The sequence below is a fragment of the Megalobrama amblycephala genome, linkage group LG10 (assembly GCF_018812025.1).
Source record: "Megalobrama amblycephala isolate DHTTF-2021 linkage group LG10, ASM1881202v1, whole genome shotgun sequence".
Taxonomy (NCBI): domain Eukaryota; kingdom Metazoa; phylum Chordata; class Actinopteri; order Cypriniformes; family Xenocyprididae; genus Megalobrama; species Megalobrama amblycephala.
The window spans coordinates 33,179,508-33,203,209 of NC_063053.1; the positions used below are offsets into that span (position 1 = coordinate 33,179,508).

The 23,702-nt window shown below is 38.0% G+C and overlaps 2 protein-coding genes across 3 annotated transcripts; one reads left to right on the top strand and one right to left on the bottom strand.

The window, feature by feature from the left end:
* The first annotated feature begins 1,573 nt into the window (after window positions 1-1,573).
* Window positions 1,574-11,692, top strand: pla2g12b (phospholipase A2, group XIIB). Of its 2 annotated transcripts, none has more exons than XM_048205813.1 (4): window positions 1,574-2,129; window positions 4,036-4,124; window positions 7,446-7,611; window positions 10,258-11,692. In XM_048205813.1, exons 1-4 carry the CDS (start codon window positions 1,589-1,591, stop codon window positions 10,374-10,376), a joined length of 915 nt encoding a protein of 304 aa, XP_048061770.1. In that variant the 5' UTR covers window positions 1,574-1,588; the 3' UTR covers window positions 10,377-11,692. The 2 variants fall into 2 exon arrangements, with proteins under 2 accessions (XP_048061770.1, XP_048061771.1); XM_048205814.1 differs by having other exon boundaries at window positions 4,036-4,112.
* Window positions 11,380-23,414, bottom strand: oit3 (oncoprotein induced transcript 3). The gene is made up of 9 exons (XM_048205812.1): window positions 23,257-23,414; window positions 17,934-18,308; window positions 17,737-17,850; window positions 14,712-14,834; window positions 14,503-14,625; window positions 14,258-14,418; window positions 12,490-12,902; window positions 12,040-12,139; window positions 11,380-11,900 (listed from the first exon to the last, which is right to left on the bottom strand). Exons 1-9 carry the CDS (start codon window positions 23,366-23,368, stop codon window positions 11,736-11,738), a joined length of 1,686 nt encoding a protein of 561 aa, XP_048061769.1. The 5' UTR covers window positions 23,369-23,414; the 3' UTR covers window positions 11,380-11,735.
* Between the last annotated feature and the right edge of the window lie 288 nt (window positions 23,415-23,702).

Consider the following 23,702-nt stretch of genomic DNA (forward strand, 5'->3'; position numbering starts at 1 on the left):
ATTCTCATTTGCTCTGACATGCACTGTGAGCTGTAAGGGCTTATATAGACAGGTGTATGGCTTTCCTAATCAAGTCTAATCAGTATAATCAAACACAGCTGGACTCAAATGAAGGTGTAGAACCATCTCAAGGATGATCAGAAGAAATGGACAGCACCTGAGTTAAATATATGAGTGTCACAGCAAAGGGTCTGAATAATTAGGACCATGTGATATTTCAGTTTTTCTTTTTTAATAAATCTGCAAAAATGTCAACAATTCTGTGTTTTTCTGTCAATATAGGGTGCTGTGTGTACATTAATGAGGAAAAAAATGAACTTAAATGATTTTATCAAATGGCTGCAATATAACAAATAGTGAAAATTTAAGGGGGTCTGAATACTTTCCGTACCCACTGTAAGAATATATTAAAGGGTTAGTTCACCCAAAAATGAAAATTCTGTCATTAATTACTCACCCTCATGTCGTTCCACACTTGTAAGACCTTCGTTAATCTTCAGAACACAAATTAAGATATTTTTCATAAAATCCAGTAGCTCAGTGAGGCCCGCATTGCCAGCATGACAATTAACACTTTCAATGCCCACTGAACCACTGATTCGAAACAAAAGATTCATAAAGCTTCGAAGCTTCATGAAGCAGTGTTTTGAAATCACCCATCAGATATTGTTGAATAAAGTCGTTTTGTTTTTTGGCGCACAAAGAGTATTCTCGTCGCTTCATAACATTAAGGTTGACCCACTGTAGTCACATGAACTGTTTTAAATACGTCTTTTTCTGGGCATTGAAAGTCTTAATTATCTTGCTGGAAATGGAGGCCTCATTGAGCCATCAGATTTTATCAAAAATATCTTAATTTGTGTTCCGAAGATGAACGACATGAGGGTGAGTAATTAATGACAGAATTTTCATTTTTGGGTGAACTAACCCTATGTTGTGTGTTCATGTACACAATATTCTTTTTAAAAATTCTATTTGCACTAATGGTAGAAGTGAAAGCTCATAACTGTACAAGAGGACGTCTCCACTTGTTGGTTATCAACCAGAACATGTTCCTATACAGTGCATGTCTGAAATCAGTGATACCGCAGTCCATATTATGATAAGAAACTGTGTGAACAACTGTGCATTCAGCGACAGACACACCTTTCTGACTTTGTCAATCATACATAATGTATGAACGTGCGTTAAGGTTCTAAATCACTTTCAAAGAAAAAAAAATTAAATCTAGAAAATAAAAACGTTTATTATAAAAGAGGTGTATTCAAGTCATTGCACTGTAATAAGAAAAAAATCTTACTTCATACAGTACATGCAGTCACCATGGCTAATACTAATTACACATGACCAGATAGCCGAGTATGACATAGGCCCTCGAGATTACCAAGAGTGTGGCAATGGCAAAAATGGTTGAAACACTACAGCTCTATAGTCTGACAGATAAAACCACTGTGTGTGTGAGAGGAGATCATCTTGCAGGTGAAGTGTAAACCGCAGATAATGAAAGATAATGAGTGTGGCTGTGATTCACTGAGAGAGCATGCCTCAGCAAGAGGTTGGACTTTACCTTTAACCTTAGCACCAATCAATGCCTTGCTGTCTGCTTGATCTAATCACAGGTCAAAGTCCCTTCCACGAAGCACTTTCAACAGTGTCTGTTTGTGCTGCTCACTCTTTCCCTCTAAGCCCTTCAACTTTATCTGTCTCCCCTTCTCCTTGGAGCCGCAGACCTCCTAGGACCCGGTGCTACATCATGTTTCCACGTGCATTGCCGCTGCTCCTGCTATGCATCTCTGCAGGCTTGGCTGCCACACTTATCCAGGCCTCTGTTGATGGGGAGGCAGTGGATTCGCCTGCTGACGGGTCCGTTTCACATGAAGCTCAGGCTGGTGATCTCCCAGATGTTCCGCTTAATGAGGAGTACCAGGCAGAACACATCTTGATGGCAGATGCCCCTGTTGAGGGAAACCCTGCAGAGACCCAGAGTACCACGCAAGAATCTGAGGATGAGTCGGACTGGGGCTTCGGTTCTATCAGAGGGAGTTTCCAGGCAGTGAATGGCTATTTTGACTCTATACTGGAGCTGATGGGAGGCCGGGATGGTGTATGTCAGTACCGCTGTAGACATGGTAAGTCAAATAGTATTGTTGTCGTTGTGTAATTTTTGTTTTATGACAAATCTATGTTCTTTTTGGAGCTTGACAGATGTGCTCACCATGAATGAACTGTCATTGTATGGAAATGAGGAGAGTGTACATTCTTCAAAACTTCTCCTATCGTGTTCCATTAAAAAAAAAAAAAGTAAAGAAGGTGAATAAATAATGATGTGATATTAATGTTTGGATGAACTGCTACTTGAAGGAAACCTTTCATTGTGTGAAAGTTGAATACTAACACTCTACTAATAAAAAACAGAATTCATTTTGTTGATCAGCTGAAACATCTGAAACATGCCCTCACTCCTGATCCGTCCTCAATCCTCATGTTGACAGACACAGTGAGGCATTGGGCAAGTCGATCACACCACTCTACAGATAACACTGATGAATCAGAACATTTCATATGCCTATGCCTGAGAAAAAGTAGTTTATTTATATCTTGACTCCTTTTATATTACTGTTCTGGTTCCAGAACGACAGACTTGTGCTCTTTGCTATTAAAAATGTGTGTAAATGGAATACCAATTAATAGAACTTAATGCAACCAGAACAAATCCAGAAATTAAATTAATTAGCAAGATGATTAAGTGCAAATTTTCAATGTTCTTAATGTATAATGTTGCCGTAGAAGGGCAGTGAGTGTATTTTATTCACTCAGTATTCATACACTGTCAAATTTGTCAGTATCGGCCTACAGTATGTACAGGTTTAGCAAAATAATTGCATAATAAACTTCATGTGGGTTCAAAAGTCCTACTGAACATTTGGTAATTGGGCCTTGATTAAAGCCAAAGGTCAGATAATAGAGTAGTTGTAGTGTCTAACCTTATAATGCAGCCATATTTTAAGATGATTTATTAATGTATTAATATGATTGTTCCATGGACAGTGTCACCTTCTCTTGCAATGATAAAAACCATGCTCTGAATACTAAACATGGAAATGTTTTATATTGTTGCACCATGTAATCAACTAGAAGAAAATCTCACTTACATATAATACTCCATGGATAAATTAATGCATACATGTTATGTCAGATTTCTCTATTATTAATCAGGCAATTAATATTGTTACGTGTTTATTATTATTATTATTTTAGACAGTGGTTTGTTGCTTTTTGGGGGGGGGGGGGTATTGTATTGACATTGGAGTTCCCCAGGGCTCAGTTGTAGGACCTCTGCTGTTTTAACTCCATTTGTTACCTTAAGGTAATGCCTTCAGGAATTGTGTTTTTATATGAATATCACAACATGTTAGATGTTTCTTAAAATGTAATAATACTGAATAAAACTGAATTAACGGTAGTGGGTTTGGAAATTCTGAGAGGAATTTGCAGGAAACAAAATGCATTTCTTGTCTCAAATGTTAAATCTGTAGTTCAAGTTGACAAAGTTGCATACAACTTAAGAAACATTGTGAAGCCAAGTTAGTCCAGGAAAAAACAAACAATGATTTTGGTTTATTATACACTGTTAAAAAGGTTCTTTATTGGCATTTATTGTTCCACGAAGAACCTTTCATCCATGGAACTTTTTAAATCCACAAAAGATTCTTTATAATAGAAAAAGTTTATGAAAATATTCTTCACACTAAAAAAAGAGGTTATTTTAGGAATTGTTCACTGAAAGGTTTTTGGGGGATCCATAATTGGTTCTTTTATGGCATTACCGCAAAAATGAAATAAAATAAAATACATTTTTGCAACCTTTTTTTCATGCTGATTTTTTATCTGCTTTAGATGTTCCCCAGATTTATATGTAAAGTTCTTAAAGCTACTGTTATATGAAATGTATGCTAATGAAGGTCATTAAAATATTACATTTTTAGTAAAGATATGACATATTCTATACTCTAATGTATCATTTTTGTTTTTCAGGTAAAGCTCCTCAGCCTCGTGTTGGCTATCAGATGCCAGAACCTGATGGTTGTAGCACCTCACTTCTTGGCTTCCAGGTACCGAATAGTGTATGTGTCCCTTTATCTCTACTAACATTAACCAGTTTTCAGGCTGCCACCATGAAGCTTTGGTAAGAATCATCTCAATGATGACCTGTGGGAATCCGGCCTATGAAGTGTGCACTGGGTAATGAATCAATCAAAGTTATAACTAAAGGATTCATCAAAATCAACCTGTTTACGTTTACATGTTAGATAGAAGAGAAAATTAGATCATTTTGTGCCTTGTGTATCTGATACTTGATAACACAAAGGCGGCCAACAAACGACTTTGGGATTCAGTGACATATATAAAACGTTGGCCTTTAGAGAGGCTGATAGATGTCTCACTTCCAGGTTAATGGCATCAAATCTGAAAAGAAAAAAAAAAGTTAATTTGAGGCACTTAGAAGAAAGTAAACTAGATTCACAATCTGAAACTTTTCTTTTCTTACACATTTATTTTTCTGTGTTTTCTCAACTGTTATTATGGTAATATATTTCAAGTAAACCCCTAACTGCGAAAACCTGAGTTTGGTTACTTTACATCACACTCAGTCAGACTGTCTCTTCCTTTCTAACTGGGTGGTTCTTGGCCATAGTAAGTTGAAATGTGGACTAGACTATATAGCAGTAAGTTAAAGGCCTGTGCAAGATTAGTATCCTAAACCTGAGAGACTAGGAAGGACTCTGAAGAGGGAGAGTGAACATCCAACAGGTTCTGGACAGTCAAGTTTGACATCCAGCTAAAGCGCTAATGGGACTGCTGTCAGGAAAGAGGAAGGCAAATGTACCAATTACATTCCACACTAAGACTCATGGACAGCCCTCTGTGTAATTTCTGCCTCTCGAATAAATTCTAATTTTGAAGTTTAAGGTGTCAATTTAGAAAGCAGTTATAAAGGCAATATATCTGTATCCTCCTCTAGTATGGGCAACAAATGTAATTGTCTTATGTGTCAACCATAGACTGTAAAAAATATGGACGTAGTGTCCGTGACGTCACCCATAGAGTTCTGAACAGCAGTTTTGACGCAAAAATGAGGCCGCGGCCATCTTAGCTGCACGTGACCGCACGTCACTCACATAGACAGTAAAAGAAATGGACACAGCGACCCCATTGGAACTCAATTGAGACAAGTGAAGCCCATTTTTAGCGATTTTTAGCACTTCCGTTTCTGACGCGCAGACTCAAACTAAGCTTGATGACGTCAGCAACCTGTCTGACAGATGTAAATCTTCTAGTAGCTGTGCGTGCAAACTGCCATCGTTAATCTTGCAGAGACGGCGAGCTTGAGCGGGGAGTTCTTTGGCGTGAATGAGCAGGAGTAAGTATTCTGATTAATTATTTTGTATAGTATTTTAAAATGTAACGCCAGTACGCCATATTAAGTTAATGCATACTATTGCATTAGCCTGCGAGCTTCTCCTCCTGTCTGTACGGTAATTTCTCTACTGTGCGACAGAGAGTCGAGTGGTTATGACGCAATCGTTAGCCTATTTTTTACAAAAACTGTTTCTACGGGGCCATAATGTAACATAGAAGGTAATGGGGCCCTTTATACATTGTCGTGTATCTTTAGAAATAAATAATGGACAAATGGAGTCTTTAAACGCCTCAGATGTAAAGTTATTCACTGTCAAAGTGACACCAAAATGAATGGGAGTCAATGGGGATGCTAACGCAAGTGAAGTTCTGCTACAAGATGGCGGCACCCGGCCGACTTCAACTTCCGGTCGACTTCCTTGGGCACTGGTCACTCACGGATAACTGAAAATGGGCAAAGAGGCGGGACGTAGTTGGAGCCCATGCCACTTGTTGCTGAAACCACGCCCGCCTAGCATATCTATCTTAGATACTATCTAAAATATTAATAAAGATGACAATATCATTAGAAAGTACTAAAGGTTTGTCAATCTACGGTGATTTTTAAGATAACGTTATAGATGCTCTAACACCAGTAGGCTAATTAATTTGTGTGGGGTGTGCAAACAACACAAAAAAATCAACTGGGACTTCATACCTTTAATGAAATAGAGATCGATGAATCCAATCCGTTGCACTTGGGTAAAATGTCCATTTCAAAACATAAAACATCGTTTATAATGTAAAACTCTATACGTACATTACCAGATATCTGTATAACTCTCAAATGTTCTCTCAAACTAATGAGCACGTGTCCAAAGTATAATTTTTCAAAACAGTGCAGCAGTTTTAGTTATAATATCCAAGCAGTGCTGTCGGAGTTGTATATCCTCCTGGTATTGTCATTGTAGTAAATCTAAGGAACAAACCTTTTAGCCAATGCCACGACGATCCAACAACGTGTGTTCCGCATGCGAGCACATGTACACAGACTGACATCTGTCTCGAGTATGCAGCAAGCCATATATTGTATAAAATAATCCAGAAAAAAGGCACAAATACGGCTGAGATGCCAAATTCAGCGGCTGGAATTAGCTGAGGTAACATGACGGCTCACAGACAGCAGTGCCAATCCACCTGTCACTCAAGTGACCACGCCCTTAATTATGCAGAACTTTAAGGCTTAATATAATTTAAACGGATGAGTTATAAAAAAATTCACCCCCCTCAGAGTTGTCATGAAGGGCAATATTAGCAGTATAGACCAAAACACAATGTGAACCAGAGTGTAAACATGTTTTTTTCTGCTGTAAACTTGGCTGTTTTAACATGATGGTCAATGAGATTCTGCTCCCTTTTGCAGCCTGTCCCTAGCGGCCAGTCGATGAATTGCAGTTTAAGTTACTTCCGTATTGGCTTCACGAGAAACTGGGGGAGGTTGCCGCTTGGTGTCAACATCATACCATTATTGCATCTCTTAAATAACCATGGCTATAACTAAATCAAAGTTTTTAACTTTTTCACAACAATTTTGTGATGCATTTTAAGCCTGGAATATAATAACGTACATAGCACTATAATATATTTGCAGTCTTTGCTTGCATTGCAAAGCAATTAAAATTGCATAATTATATATAATTATTATATAAAACCATTATATAATCATTAGTGATGTACAGACTCACAATACATTACATTTTAATTTGAGTTGGGCCTTGAAAGGGTGTACAGGTGTCCATTTTTGTGATTAACAAGTTCTTTGTGTGTCTGCACTTGTTTGTGTGTGTGTATGTGTTTGTTAACAGTACAACAGAAATCTTAACCTGTTTTCCTTATACTGCATATTCCTCTCTTAGCACTGTAGTGTATTACTCTGGTTTTAGTACAACAGTAATACCAATGGTTGTTTTTACATTATTGCTTTATTTTGACCACAGTGTGAAAGTGCTAATGCTCATGTTGTGTAATGTGCTGTTACTTCACAGTTTGATATGGGTGTTCCAGCCATGACCAAATGCTGTAACCAGCTAGACATTTGCTATGAAACCTGTGGCTCTAACAAGTACCGCTGTGACACCAAATTTCGCTGGTGCCTCCATGGTATCTGTGGTGACCTGAAGAAGAGCCTGGGACTCATGTCAAAGGTTGAAGGTGCGAAATACTCACATGCAACTCACATATCAGCCCTGTTACAAAACCTAGTGAGACACAAAAGCTGTTCCAAAAGGTACTTTAATAGTTCTAAAGCAGAAGCCAATCACATAATGCAGGGTGACAATAAAACATCCATCCAAAAAGATGGAAGAAACAAGTAGAATATATACATTGCCTATTTCTTTCTGTCCCAAACTGGCTTAACTCGCCATGGGAATTTTTCCTAGCCCTCCACCTTCCCCAGCACCACCTGCCTAGATCTGCTAGTCTGTTCTCCCTACTTTTCTTGCAGCAGCTTGCATTCTATTCCCTTTATCTCTTTCACACTTGAATAGACAAAAATCACAAAAGTATGCCAAGATGCCTGCTTTGTCGAGTATCCTCGTAATCACAGTCTTAAATGAGTTAAAGTCTTAAATGACTGTAAAGAGTTGTGAGGACATCGGATGTGTGTCAGATCTTAAAGTGACAGCAGCCTAATAAACCTGCTGCTGTGATTTCTGTCATTAATGTTAATCAAAGAACAACAGACAAATAGAAAATCACTCACTGCTCTTGACTGAATAACTTTTGTAGCTTTAATAGGAATTAATATATATTTAATTTATAATTCATGCAGTGAAGTCTGTGAAGTGTTTGATAGCTTTATTTAATTTCTGTATATTTCCTACCTGTTAGATCAAATATTTAAAATATACTGTCTTTGTGTTGTTTCTACACTAATTTGGAGATTAAATGTGAAATTATTACAATATATATTAAAGGCACAATATGTATTTGTCTGCTGCTAGAAGTCACTTAGAAGTCACAATTCAAAACAAAGCCGTAGCTTGATGACACCTTGATTTCATGGAATCATGGGAGGTGTTGTCTTCACATCTACAGCCGGTGCAAAAGAATCCGAAGGGGCTCAGGCAGTAATTGTATTAATAGATGAGCTAATGTATTAAAGATTTATTAAAATTACTGTAGTATGACGCAGGGTGTGGCTGAAAGCCGAGCGGAACGAGGCCCCTGGAGCAAATGCTAATGAAAGACGAGCGCAACACAACACAACACAAGCTTTTATTATGATGCAGACGCAGCGCTGTTTTTTCATATTAGATACATTTGTGTGTTGAAAGTTGTTATAATGCTACTCTGTGCGTTCACTCGGCGGCTACTGTGAGACACTTGTTGCACACTGCAGTAAGCTAGAACGATATTAGGCATGGTAAAACATGGTACTCAAGATTTAAACAATAAGACTTACTGTGTTGAGCTATATAACAATGATTAGTTTTCTGTCGATGAATGTATCCAAACAGTTGCACACCTATAAATACATAAATACAATAAAACACATACAGTAATATATTCATAGATTTCACGTGACGTCACACCCTTAAAGGAACGCCCACCTGGAGGGCAAAACAAGGCTTTCCTCCATTACCCACCAGTCATTATTAAAAGACCAAATTCAATATACCTCTTATTGATTATGCATACTTTGTACAGGCAAACAAATGAACACAGAATATTAATGCAACACAAGGTTTCTCGTTAAGCATTTTTTCCATCGAAAACCATTATAAAGAAAATCCGTTGCATTCATATTCTGGGCTCGTCTGCTCGCCTGTACATTGTATGCATCATCAAAAAGGGTTAAACTGAATTTGATCTTTAAATATCACTGTTTTAATACATTAAGGCACTTTAAGGGTGGGTTGCACTAAGAATTCTTTAGCCTGGCGTCGGTTCACCCTCCGCCTATCCTGCTTGATCAGCCCTTTAATTCTAACGGTCTTTCTGCATAGTTAATCTGTGTTTAAAATTAAGTGGTGCAACACAACTTTTATTTAAAATAAAACCCAGATCCTTGATTAGTGTTAAACTTTGCTTAATTTAATCCTTATTGGTTCAACCCACCCTAGTGTTTTTTACATTCGCTTTTTTAAAAATCGTCCCACTGTTTTTAGTGATTGAAATCACTGCAGGTGCTGTATATGGATCACAAGTGCCCAAAACGTTCATCTTGTTCACATATTTTTGTTTTTAAGATGGAAAATTGACAGGCTTGTGCTGCAGTTGAATGGCTGTTTTGCCCTCCAGGGCTCCGCGACAGTCACGTGACTGAAAACTATGAATTAAAGCGTCTTTGGTGTTTCCATGGTTTCTACAAAATAAAACCGGAAATCGAGGGTAACCCGCATATGATGTCATTGATAGGCAATGCACAGACACGGTCCATGTCCTGGTTAAAATTGCTTATTTCTCTGGATTTAAACATTCTTGGAAACATTTAGAATGTAAGTTCACGTCAACAAAATAATTAACACTGTTGTAGTGGTTTTAGGATATTTTAATCCAAAAATCTTACATATTGTGCCTTTAAAAACTTTAATGTTAGGTGCAATTAATCGCGATTAATTACAGAACAATGCACAAATAATTAGTTCATTGTTTTTTAGCGATTGACAGCATGATGCTGCCTTGCTGACTAGATATGGGAACAGATCCATTATCTATTATGACAAACCTACCTGAAAAAACAAACAAACAAAAAAAAACAGGGAAAATCAAATACAAACAGTGCAGAGATAAGACAATATGGATTGTCATTTGTAATAACAAACGAACCCTTATATCCTTTCTCTCCCTCAGCATGTGAGACCTTTGCGGACACTATGTATAACACCGTGTGGACTTTGGGCTGCAGGCCCTTCATGAACGGCCAGAGGGCATCCTGCTATTGTGAAGGAGAAGAGAAGGATGAGCTGTGAAGACCTACAAACCACAAAAACACACCACATTCAACACATATAAACACTTCAAAGGTTAAAACTACTACACAATGGGTCAGTATTATGATGAATCTCATTAAAACACATCAAGTTCACATTTCACCACAAAAATTCAAAGAAACAATTTGGCATATTTTCATCCTAAATTCTATTCATCCTAAAATGCGTCACAGTGGTGACAGTTAAGTGGTGTAATTAATATCATAACGTTATGTTGTATAAATACTACTACTAAAAAATATATATATAATTTATGTATCTTTTTTTTTCTTTGCATTTCTTTGCAAGAGATTTTTTAAAAACTTTCTTGGTCCTAAAAAATAGGCACATTTTATATTTTTGGGGTGAAATATGACCATCACATGTTCTTGACGTGTTCATGAGATTCACCCAGTAGCCCTGGTGCTAGTGGATCCAATTTAGTTAAATAAATACAAAAGAGTTTATATTGCATGTGTAAAAGTGTCAGTTCCACAGATTTGTAGTGTGTGCGCTTGTGTATGGGTTTGTTATATAGGAAGACAATATCCATAAAAATAAATATTGTCTCAATTTCATATGTACAATTTTAAAAAACAATATCAAAATTGAAGTTAATGCTAAAGATGTAAGATTTACTGAAGTTAAAATGTAAAGAACAGGAAAATTGCAACACAAACGTCCCACAATAGCTGACACTATGTTAACTAATATTTAATTTATTATTAAAAAAATTGTTCCAAACTAAGTTGTTATTTTGTTTTGGCATAATCAAAATATGATTTTGTTGAACCTCAGTAGAGTAGTGATATTTATTTAAACAATGTTTAATTGTCTGAATATCATATGCTGAAAACGAAATGTTAACCTAAGCCAAATAGTTTTGTTTGTCTTTTTATTTTAAATGTAATTACACGTAGAATCAGTGTTAAACAGTAACATACAGGAATGTTTATTGCCCTGTGAGAAACAATGTGACTACAAACTGTGAAGAATAACTTCATTGGCTGTAAAATCACTTTATTTTCCCCATCAGTAAAACAGTGTTGAATGTAAATGCAAATTATCCATTCAGGATTGTAAAATGCTACTCAGTTTCATGTTCTAAGCTTTATTGAAATGCATAACATCACCTACAGTAGATGCATATTTTTGGTCATGTAGATGAGGTTTATATTAATATTGCATCAGAAGCAGTGGAAGGAAGCAAGTGAGACGAGACAGACTTTAACAAATGGTCCTTATATTACTCATAAATGTAAGATTACTGTAGATATACAGTTTGGATGTGTTTAAATAAAGTAAAGCAGCCTGTAGATGGCGTTGTTTTCTTTATGTAGGTAAGAGATGTGTGTGGTCTCATGGGTCTGGCAGTATACGAATGGGTCCACTAGACAGAACGTCTTGCTCTTGGTGCTGGTCGCTCCAGAGATGTCGCCTCAAACGCTTTCTGCAGCCCTGCGTACAGCGAGATTCCCCTTGTGCCTGCCCACACACCAGCACACGGCAATGCAGGAACACCTCCTAACACACACAGTAAAGTAACTGATTTAATGACACACTCGTTCTCACACACACTCATTATAGATACCTCATTAGCACGCAAACGCACATGTGTGGGACACACAAGGCAGCTGAATTTCCTAGCATGTTCCCTACTCACTTGGTTGTCCTTGCCAATGAACTTGAAGACGGGGACCTGGTAGTGTTTGGAGAGCTGGTCTTTAGCCGAAAGCTGACGCACTGTTTCGTCTGAAATGCAGCTGGGAAATATAAGGCCATTAAAGCACAAGTCTCTAAATATAGACTCTGCCTTTGTTTAAAGGCGCTGTAAGCAATCTCTACTCAAAATATCACACATAAATTATACCTATACAATCTCAGAGATATGACATCACACTCAGGTGTCCTTGCTCTGTGAGAGCCATAGGCTCTGAAAACAGCTTACAATGTGTCAGGTTTGCTAAAGTATTTGGGTTTTGTGGTAGAAGCGATAGGATGGCTAGCTGAAGTTGGCAAAATGACTAAAAGCACCAGTCATGGAGTATACGTTATGGTATTGTGAGCACACAGAACAGTATCTCTTCATATCTGAATTATTTTAAATACCTACCCATCTTTGATGAGGTAATATTTTAAGGCCTGGTCAGCCTTGGGGCCAGGTGTTGCAAAACAGCTTTCTACAAAAGCAGCAAGGCCATCCACCCGCTCTCGAGGCTCAACGCCGAAGTACAATGAGTCACGCAAGCGCAGTTGAGGAGGTTGGTTGTACGGTTCAGAAAATTCTGCGCTCTTAAACAGCTCCAAACTGAAGGGGAATATTCCTTCGCTGTGGCCCGCTAACTCCAGCGCTGTGTTCCGCAGATTCGGCAGGTAGCCATCTGACACTTCGTACTGCCGTGGAAACTCGCATGTAATTGGCAGCAGTAGTTTACTGGTGCGCACGATCAAATCACCATTGCTGCTGGGACTAGACCGTGGCAAACCTGTCACCAAGTTGGTGCCAACAATTTTGTCATCAATGACCTGAAGCAGAGAGAAAGGAAAAGGATTTTGCACTACATTCACAGAGAACTATTGATTATTTTATAAGTCATCATGTAATGCTGTTTGCCAGCTATTTTACTACTTTAAAAAAATGTAGGCTGGGATTTTATTTGGTCCATTTTATCCATTATCTATTATGATTTTGAAGGAACGTCAATGGCAAGGAAGCCTACTGTATGTTTGAGGAGACTTTTTTTAAGGTCTTTCCCTAAAGCTTGCTCTATGTTAAATCACTAAGGCATTATTGACATAATAGTATGACTTTTTGTAAAGCTTTTTGACCAGGATGTGGAGGCTGAAGGTCACCCTCTGGACCCAGACAGCAACATAATGTGGCCCAGATCCGGCCCACATCTGATACATGTGGATTACACACGGACCAGATGTGGGCCAACATTATGTTGCTGTCAGGGGAACATCACGGTATATCCCAATAATAAGGGTTATTTTTTGACTCTAGCATTATTATTTGGTATTATTGCCATAAAGTTTATTACATTTACAATGCCAGCATTAAATTACTGTTAGCCAAAAAACTATTTCTGTGTTAGTTAATACAAACTAACCTGTTTTAGTCATGTGACCATTCTGCTCATCTACCATATTTATTACCATCAGCGGGGCAAAGTAATGTCAGTGAATATAAAAACACATGAACAGAGACACCAAGAAAAAACACTGATCCACAATCCATCTCTGTATATTGCCAGAATACAAAGAGCAATTGTGTATTAAACAGGCCTATAAAATGTCTGTAAATGTTAAAATGAGATAAGTAAAAAGTTTTCTGGGGCCTGGTATGGATGAAATCCAATGGCCAACATTTGTCTTGCCATCTCTGTTTTTTGTTTTTGTTTTTTCTTTTTCTGTCACCACCATTACTTTGCCCCCCTCAAAGTCATAAATAGCCACTGTGACATAGTTCTATGGAGGAATGTTAAGGGCGGGTTTTAGGGTAACACTGCGGGGCTACTGACCCGACAGTGGAAACAGATTTTGGCCTCTGTGATTGAGGTCCGAGGCTATTGGCCCCGCCGGAACGCTGTTAGCCCTGGCTCGCACTGGCCCAACAGTGGAAAAGTGGCTAATGTGATGGATAAGTGGAGAATGTCACATGACTTGTACAGGTAATGTCAGTTAAAAAGGAAAGTCATTTTACAGATGGAGCAACTTTAGTAATAGATTACAAAGACAAACTTTTTTATTTGGACTTACATGAACTTATTGACTATGTACAATAACATCAAGAATATTTATTACAAAGTAAACAGGGTCAGTCTAGATTTCACATTGACTTTCAAATCAAAGCTTGCTAGATTCATAATAAATTTTACCTGGACCACAGTGCCACAGGTCTTCAGACTAAAGTGGAGGTTAATGTGAGTGCCGTTGGAAATGCCACGGCAGGACGTGTTAGACAGGAAGAGTTCAAGTCCTCCCACCAGGTCTTTGGGAACTGAAACCTCTATGGAACTAGGATCACACTGCACAGGGACTGCACACAAAACAAATGTCAAATTGAAGTCTACAAACCTTGACAGAAAAAGAGCAAAAGGCAGGAGAGAGAGGTTTAGCCCACCCTGACAGGTCCGTTTGTCATCTCCCAACGTCAGACCCCGGGGACAGTGACAGTTATATGAGTCGTCCTCTGAGGAGCATCCATGGCTACAGCCTCCATTCACATTGTCACATCCTTCAGTCTCTACACAGGACCACAAAAAAACACAATGCATGAGTTATCTGAAAGTCTGCCCATTTTCAGGATGTTCTGTCTTACTGTGTTCTTACCTTTACAGCTCTTCCCATCTACGTCCAGTACTTTACCTCGTCCACACTCACATCGACGAGAGCCCTTGGTGTTGATGCATACTTCTGCACATCCTCCATTCCCTTTCTCACATTCGTTTACATCTTGCACATAACACACCAGATCACAGTTAAAAACAGAAGCAGATAAGTGAATGTGGGGTAGGAACAGATGGAGCTGTGACTCTGTTCTAAAACCTAGTGAGTTGCACCACTGTCATACACAGCTACTTTCGAAGGTAGCATCCTAACTGAAAAAGACTAGAACGCACAAGCAGCAACTCTGTGGGTGCAATGCAATGCTTCAGCTGAGAAGACAAATCTTAAGTGCATTATGGGATTGCCTTCTATATGAAAGATACATGCAATGCTACTTAAGAATTTGTCTGTATTCTTTATCGGAACCATCTTTGCTTTAGGAGATGTGCTTTAGGCAAAATGCTGCCTTAAAATGCTTCCTCTGTAGGTTAGATCACTGTTTTGCAACAACGCCAGTAATTTATGTTCTGCTGGAATTGGAATAGACAGTGATTAGTTAAGCTGTTCCTGGAGGTTAAAAAGGTTATGAAATGCTTAAGGGAAAGAATGAAAGACAGAGAGAGAGAAGATCAATGAGGGGATAGAGGGCTTGATGTCCTTAATTACATCCAATCCAGCAAATGAACACCTTCAGTTACATCTAATTGTTTTCACATATTCCATTTACTCCTTATTGTCATACTATATCTTTAGCATTTAAGGTTGACACTTTCTCCTACCAGATTATGAAGGACTGCTTCAAGCAATATGTTCTTTATGCAAATTAAGGAAGGTAGGGTCTGATCCTACAGATTAAGGCTTGAATCCCCCAAGCTAAGTAAAAACTGAAGGTTGGAGGCAGTGGCGGAGGCAGGATATTTTCATCAACAGATTAAAAGTAATGTTATTAATTAAATTCAAAATATAAGAATTGAGTCAGAATTAATCTAATTAATTCTTTAAAAGCCAACCATTTAAAATGTATAAAATTAGCAAACACCATTACAAAAACCACAAACTCACATAAAAAGCAAAGAGTCAAACTGCCCAACTAAATGAAACACTGATCACCATAATAGTGACCATCAGGTGTCTTCAATGTTGGCAATATCTTTGATGTCTGTCTGTTATTCAGATACTTTTGTTTAAATTTACTTGTTTTAAATGGTAGACATTTAAAGAATTAATTTTGATTAATTCTAATTCAATTCTATTTGTTGAATTTAATTATTAATATTGTTTGTAATCTGTTGCCAAAATTTTATGCAGATATAGTGTATTACTTTTTACAGTGCAGGGGCAGGGGCCAAAACCAGTCTGGGGTGGCACAGATATGTTCATTATTCAAATATTTTAAAAAAATATAGCTGCAAGCAGCGATGGCAGGCCCAAGCCCAGTGGCACCGCCAACCCGGTGGCGTTCAACTATAAAGTACTGGACAGTGAATTTGACAATATGTATTATTATTATTATTATTATTTTATTTCCTTAATCCTAGGCTGTAAGATCTGTTTCAAAAACTTGCAAGTGAAAAATTAAACACTGAATGTTACATTCCAACGCTATCTCATGACCAATTTGTACGTATTTTATGAGATGGCTAATTCGTATGACCTCACCTAACAATTCATACGATTTGTCTAAACCCCAGTGATGAGTAGATTTAGGGGCGGGGTTAGTACGAATTCATACGAATTCGTCAACTTGTAAAATATGTATGATTTAGCAAAAAACTTACGAATTCGTATGAGTGAGGTCGTACGAATTCATACTAATTAGCCACCTTGTAAAATACGTAAGAATTGCTGTGAGATCGGGTTAAACATTCAGTTAAGTTGGCAAAATAAATTCTATCATACTTAAATTAAACTCATTACAAAGGAAAAAAATATATTCTCTTTTAACTCATGTGCAACAATGTGAATATGATAAAGGTGGTGGCACATAAAACAAATGCCAGAATGTAAATTTTGTAATTTTATACACCATTAAATGCGATCCATTTACATTTGTACTCTGCCAACTAATGCAAAATGCCGCCTCCCAGACAGAAACATAGTGTCGGCCCAGATCCGGCCCACATCTGGTACACGTGGATTCCAAAGGGAAAGTTTGCATACGCACATGAAAATTTTCCCATGTGCTGTTGTCAAAAAGAGACAGTTCTCCATTAAAATAGACTCAATTATGATCAAGATAAAAAAAAAAAGACAGAAACGGCAATTATGAGCTGGGTGGCCAAGCTTTGGTCAATGGTAACCACGGCCCCACCCCCTAGCTCCACCCCTGGTTGGAGGATCTTTAAAGTACAAAAATTCTTTTTAAATATACATTTTAACAATGTTTCAAATGGGCCAGAGTGTGTCAGGCAACTTGGCCCTATACCAGGGGTGTCCAATCCTGCTCCTAGAGGGCCAATGTCCTACAGGGTTTAGCTCTAACTTGCTCCGACCCACCAGCCTGGAATTTTCTACTAATTCTGAAGATTTTGATCTGCTGTTTTAGATGTGTGTAATTATGGAAAGAGCTAAACTGTGACACTGACCCTGCAAAAGCAAAGATTGGACACAGATGCCATATAGTCTTGAACTAAACATCCATTTATCCTTAACCTCTGACTGTTCTTGTAACAACTGCACACCCCTAAAAGATAGACCTGTGAACATACGTTATGGTCATGCTGAGATGTAACCATGGCAACAGTACCAATCTGCAGCAAAAAAACAATATGGGTTCTGCAAGACAAACTTCAACAGATTGCGTCCTGAATATTACCTATAGAAATTCCTTTAAAAATGTAGACACTGAAAATTGCTGCATAATTTGCACTTACCTTTAAAGGCATTGATTTCACTGGCTGCCTTTGTACATTAATGGATTGTGGTCTCTCTCATCACTGCAAAAGCCCTCTCTCATTCTAATCGCAATATAGCTCTTCTGCTCTATAAGCATTTATCTTGCCCAGGCCTGGACCGCACTGTTACTCACCCAGACATGTCTGTGCATCAGGGCCTAGAATCGTTCCCTCTGAACAGCGGCATTCTGGCTCGACAGGGCAGTCTGCTCCATTACACTCAACCTCATCGCATATGTCATAGAAATCTATGGTGACACAGTCACAGAATTGGAGGACAATTCTTAACCGACATGTCGGAAAGACCTAATGAGGCAGTAGGAAGACTTACGGCCACAGTAGACGTGGAAGCAGACGGAGGGTCGGGGTAGGCGGTAGACGTAGTAACCCTTAGCACAGGCCTTTACGTCCACACTAGCTGTCCAGTGACAGCAGTTATTATTGAAGCTAGCACAAGCAGGTAGGGTGACAATGCCATCACTAGGCCGAGGGTGACTGCCATTCAGCCAGATGGGGGCATGGGTACCACAGTGGTTCTCATCGATGCAGAAGGTTGGCATAGCATCCCCAGCCATCCCTGTAAAGCGATACCATTCCCCCGCCACATGCCGGTCGCACAGAGGGACTCCCGCAGAGTTGTTGACATGGTAGTCAGTATTCCGCCATGGTTCGTTCAGACTGATATATGCTGAGCAGGGATCTAGGGCTGACCAATGACAAAGACAAGTAACAATTGGTCAGAACTGATCAGCACATATTGGGCCAGATTTACTAACAGTTTGCGCCAGCACAAACTCTCGTTTGGCATTTAAAAAAAAAAACTACTGTCAGGATTTACTAAAGACACGCAGTGAAGCGCTGAAAAGGCGTGGACAGGGTTATTATTGCGGATGACCTTATTGCACATACATTTGTAGGAGTTTCCCTTTTGGACGCAAAATTTATGAGAGGAGAACATTTAAATTAATCATGCAAGGTGATTTACTAAAGTTTGCGCTAGTCAATTTAATGGTATTTGCACCGTTATTTACTGCCCAAAAAAATCATGTCTTAAACCAGATGCTAATTTGTGCTGCTCTTAGTAGATTTCATTGGTGATTATGGAAATGATCCAGTTGCATCTGTGTTCTTTAACCCTCTATGGTACGGTGTTGCCATGGCAACAATTAATATCTACTCATTTCTTTGTTATTCAGAAGAAGAAAAAAACACTATATATTGCACTATGGGAATTAAAAGGGCAGGCCCTAAGGTAGCCAATGATGTGCTGTTTTTTAGTCAAATGACATCTGAATGTCCCTCCAAAACTCTCTTTCCTACTGTCGCCATCACACGGAAGACACCTGTTGAAGTGCTCCAGAAATTGCTCTATTAACCTCATTTCTAAACATCTCTTCTCAAAGGGGATTTTTTTGCAGCATCTTTCATAAATAAATTAGATATTTTTATTCAAAATTCAACTGTCTAACATAGTTTTCTTGTAAGATGAGTCATCAGTAGATCACACACAGAAGTTGGCACTCCCATCAGTGCTATTTTTTTATTTTTATTTTTTTTGCACTCACGCAAATTTGCCCTGTTTAGTAAATCTGGCATATTATGTATTACATACTGGTGTCACCACCATTAATTTCTCTCAACTATAAATAATCCATATGAAGGAGACAATCTGTTGACCAAAGGTAGATGGGGTCGTGTTTAGGAAACATTTGCGTAATTCACTAGTAACTGATTTTAAGAATTAATATTGGGATCATTCAAATGAAGATTGAAATTAATAGGAAAATCTATATTTTTAATACTTGGTGATACTAGAGGCAAGAAATCACACACTTAACCTATATGATTACTTGCAAGATGATTTGATCAACAATCTTTACCAGTTTTTAAGTTTTGTTCATAAACAAGATGGTCCACCTGCTAGACCACCACCAAATCATCTCTAACAACCAGTAAGAACTTTAATTAACCAGTCAGGTCCATCATGGAAATTTATGCTGGTTTAAAGCAGACATTTCAGAAGTGGTTAGAGCGAAGTCTAATATTCTGAATGCCATCTGTTTTAGAATGTGTTTTTAATCAAAGCATGATGACTAAAGCAGCAGAGAGGAAATATTGCACCCTTATAGTGAGAATAAAAACTGCTTGTTAAAATCTGTCAGTGCAAAACTTCCTTCAGTTGGTTGGCAAATTTCAAAGGAAGGCTAATCAATACTCCACACTGCACCACTGCTTTTTCCTTAACACTCTCCACAAATGAATTAGGTCTTTATATGAAGTTGGGCTGCTCTGCTGGACCATGTGGAAATGAAAAATGATGCAGCATAAGGCGTGAATGGCCATTAGTCTGGAAGCGTCAGCAGCTTGATGAGGCATAGAGGGAGAATCCTTTCCATAGTAAATTATCAACTCAGTTAAAATCAGAAAAAAAAATCAAAGCTGGCAACAATACACTGTGCCTTGTCTCATGGGGAATTTGTACATGTCTAGAATCAACTTTTACTGGCGATATCTTCAAATCATCACAATAGAGATTTTAAAATTGGTCAGGGCTTTTTGTGCAAACACACAAACCTTCAAGTGGATGAATTTTACATTTTCTGAAGGAACTAACCACCATGATGCCAGGATGTTTCCTCGTATGATTGTTTACTAAAGTATTCTGAGAGTGTCCAGAAGGGTTGTTAGGTGATTGTTTAGTGGCCCAAAGCAATAGAACTCACCCAGTCTATGATATTCTGGTTTCTAGATATGGCTCATCTAAATATTAATGTCACACCCAGAGACATTTCTCAAAATCTTTTTGAATGTAAATAATAGTGTAGTACTATGAGCACAGACAGACTGTAGATAGGGCTATCTAATAGGGATGTTCAGTTGATACAAGAACAGCTGGAGGTCAAGGATAAACGGATGTTCAGGTCAAGAATGTTTGTTGTAAACACAGTATTCCTGGACACCGCTATAATAAATCATGTCCTCTTTCACATCTGCTGCATATCCACTTACACACAGAACTCTTTGTTACTTCAAACATTACTGATTTTTTTGGGGCATCTTTTGGTATGTTAAACAATGCTGAAATTAAGGATATTTCTTAAAGATTAATTTTTTTTTGTTAAACAGAATAGTTTGTACTTACTACGGGACTTAGGCAGTAAACTAGGCATAATTACATGCAACCAACCCTAAACAAAACCGTAACCCTGACCTTATCGCTATCCTAGATAGCACACATACGTCTCCAAGATGTCTTTTAAAGAGCACTTCATCTGGAAAACATCTGTTGTGTACAAACATCTGATAAACAGGTTCTTGGCAGCTAGAGAAGGGTGGGCTGGCAGATATACTGGGTGGGCAATTTTTTTTTTTTTTTTTTGAAATAGAAATACACAAAATAGATACAGTGCTGGTCAGAATTATCTGCCCCCTTTGTAAATATGATATAAAAAAATGTAAAAAATTAATCTGCATTGTTTGTCCTTTTTTTAATACTTCATTTAAAAAATAGCAAAAATCTAACCTTTCATTGAAGGAAAAGAATTGAAAGTGGGAGGAAATCACATTATGAAATAAATGTTTTTCTCCAAAACACGCTGGGCACAATTATTTGCCCCCAATTATTAAATACTTTTTGCAACCTCCTTTTGCCAAGATAATAATTAGACCATTCATCCACACAGAATCTCTCCAGATCCTTCAGATTCCCAGCTCCATGTTGGTGCTTCTTCTCTTCAGTTCACTCCACTCATTTTCTGTAGGGTTCAGGTCGGGGGACTGGGACTGTCCAGGACCTCCAGCAGAAAATTAGGCCCACAAAATTAAAGATACAGCAATGTATTTCATTTTACACATGGGTTTTTTTTTGTTGTTTTTTTTTTTTCATCTGACCATAGAACCCATCCTGTTTGAAGTTCCAGTAGTGTGTCAATTACTTTTTAAATGTTCTTGGTCACTGAGCACAAAACCAAGCTTCAGGTCAGGAGACTGGGACAGGGAATCTGAAGGATCTGGAGAGATTCTGCATGAAGGAATGGTCTCTGATCTCTTGTCAGGTGTTCTCCAAATTCACCAGGCATTATAGAAGAAGACTCAGAGCTGTTATCTTGGCAAAAGGAGGTTGCAATAAGTATTGAATTGTGGCCAACATGTTTTGGAGAAAAACATTTATTTCATAATGTGATTCTTCCCCCCCACTTTCAATTCTTTGCTATTTTTTTTTTTTTTTATAAAATATCAAAAGGATTAACAATGCAGATGTTTTACAGCCATCTTTGATCATTTACAAAGGGGGCAAATAATTCTGACCAGCATGGGTAGATAAATAGGCCTATTAATAACTATATTCATACTTAAGATTTTATAACATGCCTCTCCATGATATGGGAGTTTTTATCCTAAACTTCAAATGTGACAACTCCAGTGACAATTTGGAAAGTAAATGCGACGGAAGCCTACTATTTTAGTAATGAATGCAACTTTTAATTACACAGAATGGGGCCATTCACACAGAACACGGTTTTCCATTCCATTGAGCTACTTTTCCATTGTTTGTGTAAAAGTGTGTAAACGCACAAGACGGACTCGCATCCGTAATTTTGCAGCGTGTCTTGCATGACGCGGTGTTCTAAAAACGCGGCGCTTAAGTTAAAATAAGTTCAACTTTTTTTAAAAAAGGCGTCTCTAGACCTGAACTGACCTGCGTTTTGCGATTTTAACCGCAAAGGTCCATAGATAAACAGCACATTCAGTAGGCCTACATTCAGTTTGACAGCATTAACCGCAAACCAAAGAGGGCAAGGTTTCAAATGAACAGTGCGTTTTAAACACTTGCATTCTCGCATATTTTTGCTCCGTCCGTGCAATAAATGCACGTTCTTGAGTCACTTTTAACTTCATAATATGACATCATTTTAGTATGCGCCGGCGGCCAAATTGCACTTTAAAATCAATCAGAGCTATAGAAATGTATATATTAATAATTACAAGTAATTTAGGCTACAACACCCCGTAATTTGCACCTTTATAGCACGCAAATTGTTCTGCCCGTTTTGGCTCGTATGATTGTCAGCCTCTTCCACTGAAGCGCGAGTGTTGCGCGCCTCGCCACATTCAGCTAAGAAATAAAACTAGCCTACTACAATTTTCTTATTTTTATTATTATTAATACACATCTTTTTAAAAAGCAGATTTTCATTCTAAATCATAAACATTTTAAAAGACATTTCATAAATGTCTATATAACATCTGACAGGAATTGTCATGTGTGAGGAAATGAACCCATTCAGTGTTTCTAAAAGTCAGCCATATCTTTCACATTTACCAAGGCAAACATCTATTACTATTGCTCATATTGAACTTTAGAGCATAACTCAACTACAGTATGATATTGAAGGAGTTACCTAAAACATATCTAGAGACCAGAATATCATAAACACTTGGGGCCAGTAAGAAAACATTTGTTTCATTGTCTTTCAAAAAATAAATAAATAAATAAAAAATCAACACAATAACATAATGGCTGTTGAATAAAAGCTGTTATATCAACACAATAACAACATGGTTTCCTTTAGAATAAAGCTCAGGTAATAAGCACATTATATTAATAATAATATAACAATAAGCAGTGTACATGTAAAACATTAAGTGCTTACCTATGGCTTGTGCAGCATTCACAGCTTGTAAAAGAACAACCAATGTGAAAAACATGTCCAGTGTAGAGAGGAACTTATTTAGTGAGAAAGTCACAGATGTACACCCAGTCATTCCCGTCTTGACACTTCAGTTTGTGGAAGAGCTTTGTGGTTTAATAGTGGAGTCCTTTATCTCTGTCATTTTGAGGGATGGGTCTACTAACACAATGACTGTAAATATTTTGTTTGTTGTCTTCTCATGGACAGGACATCTATCTCACCTTGACCCCTTCTCCTGTCCCCTTGTCCCCTGTCTATGAAAACCCACCCGTCCGGATAGAGACGGGACCATCCTCTCATTGTTACTGGAGTCTGGCTTATCCATCCCACCCTGATACATCTCCCAGAATCCTTTATCATCCCAACACCAGTCAACCGCCTTCAGCTGCTGACACCACATGTGCAGA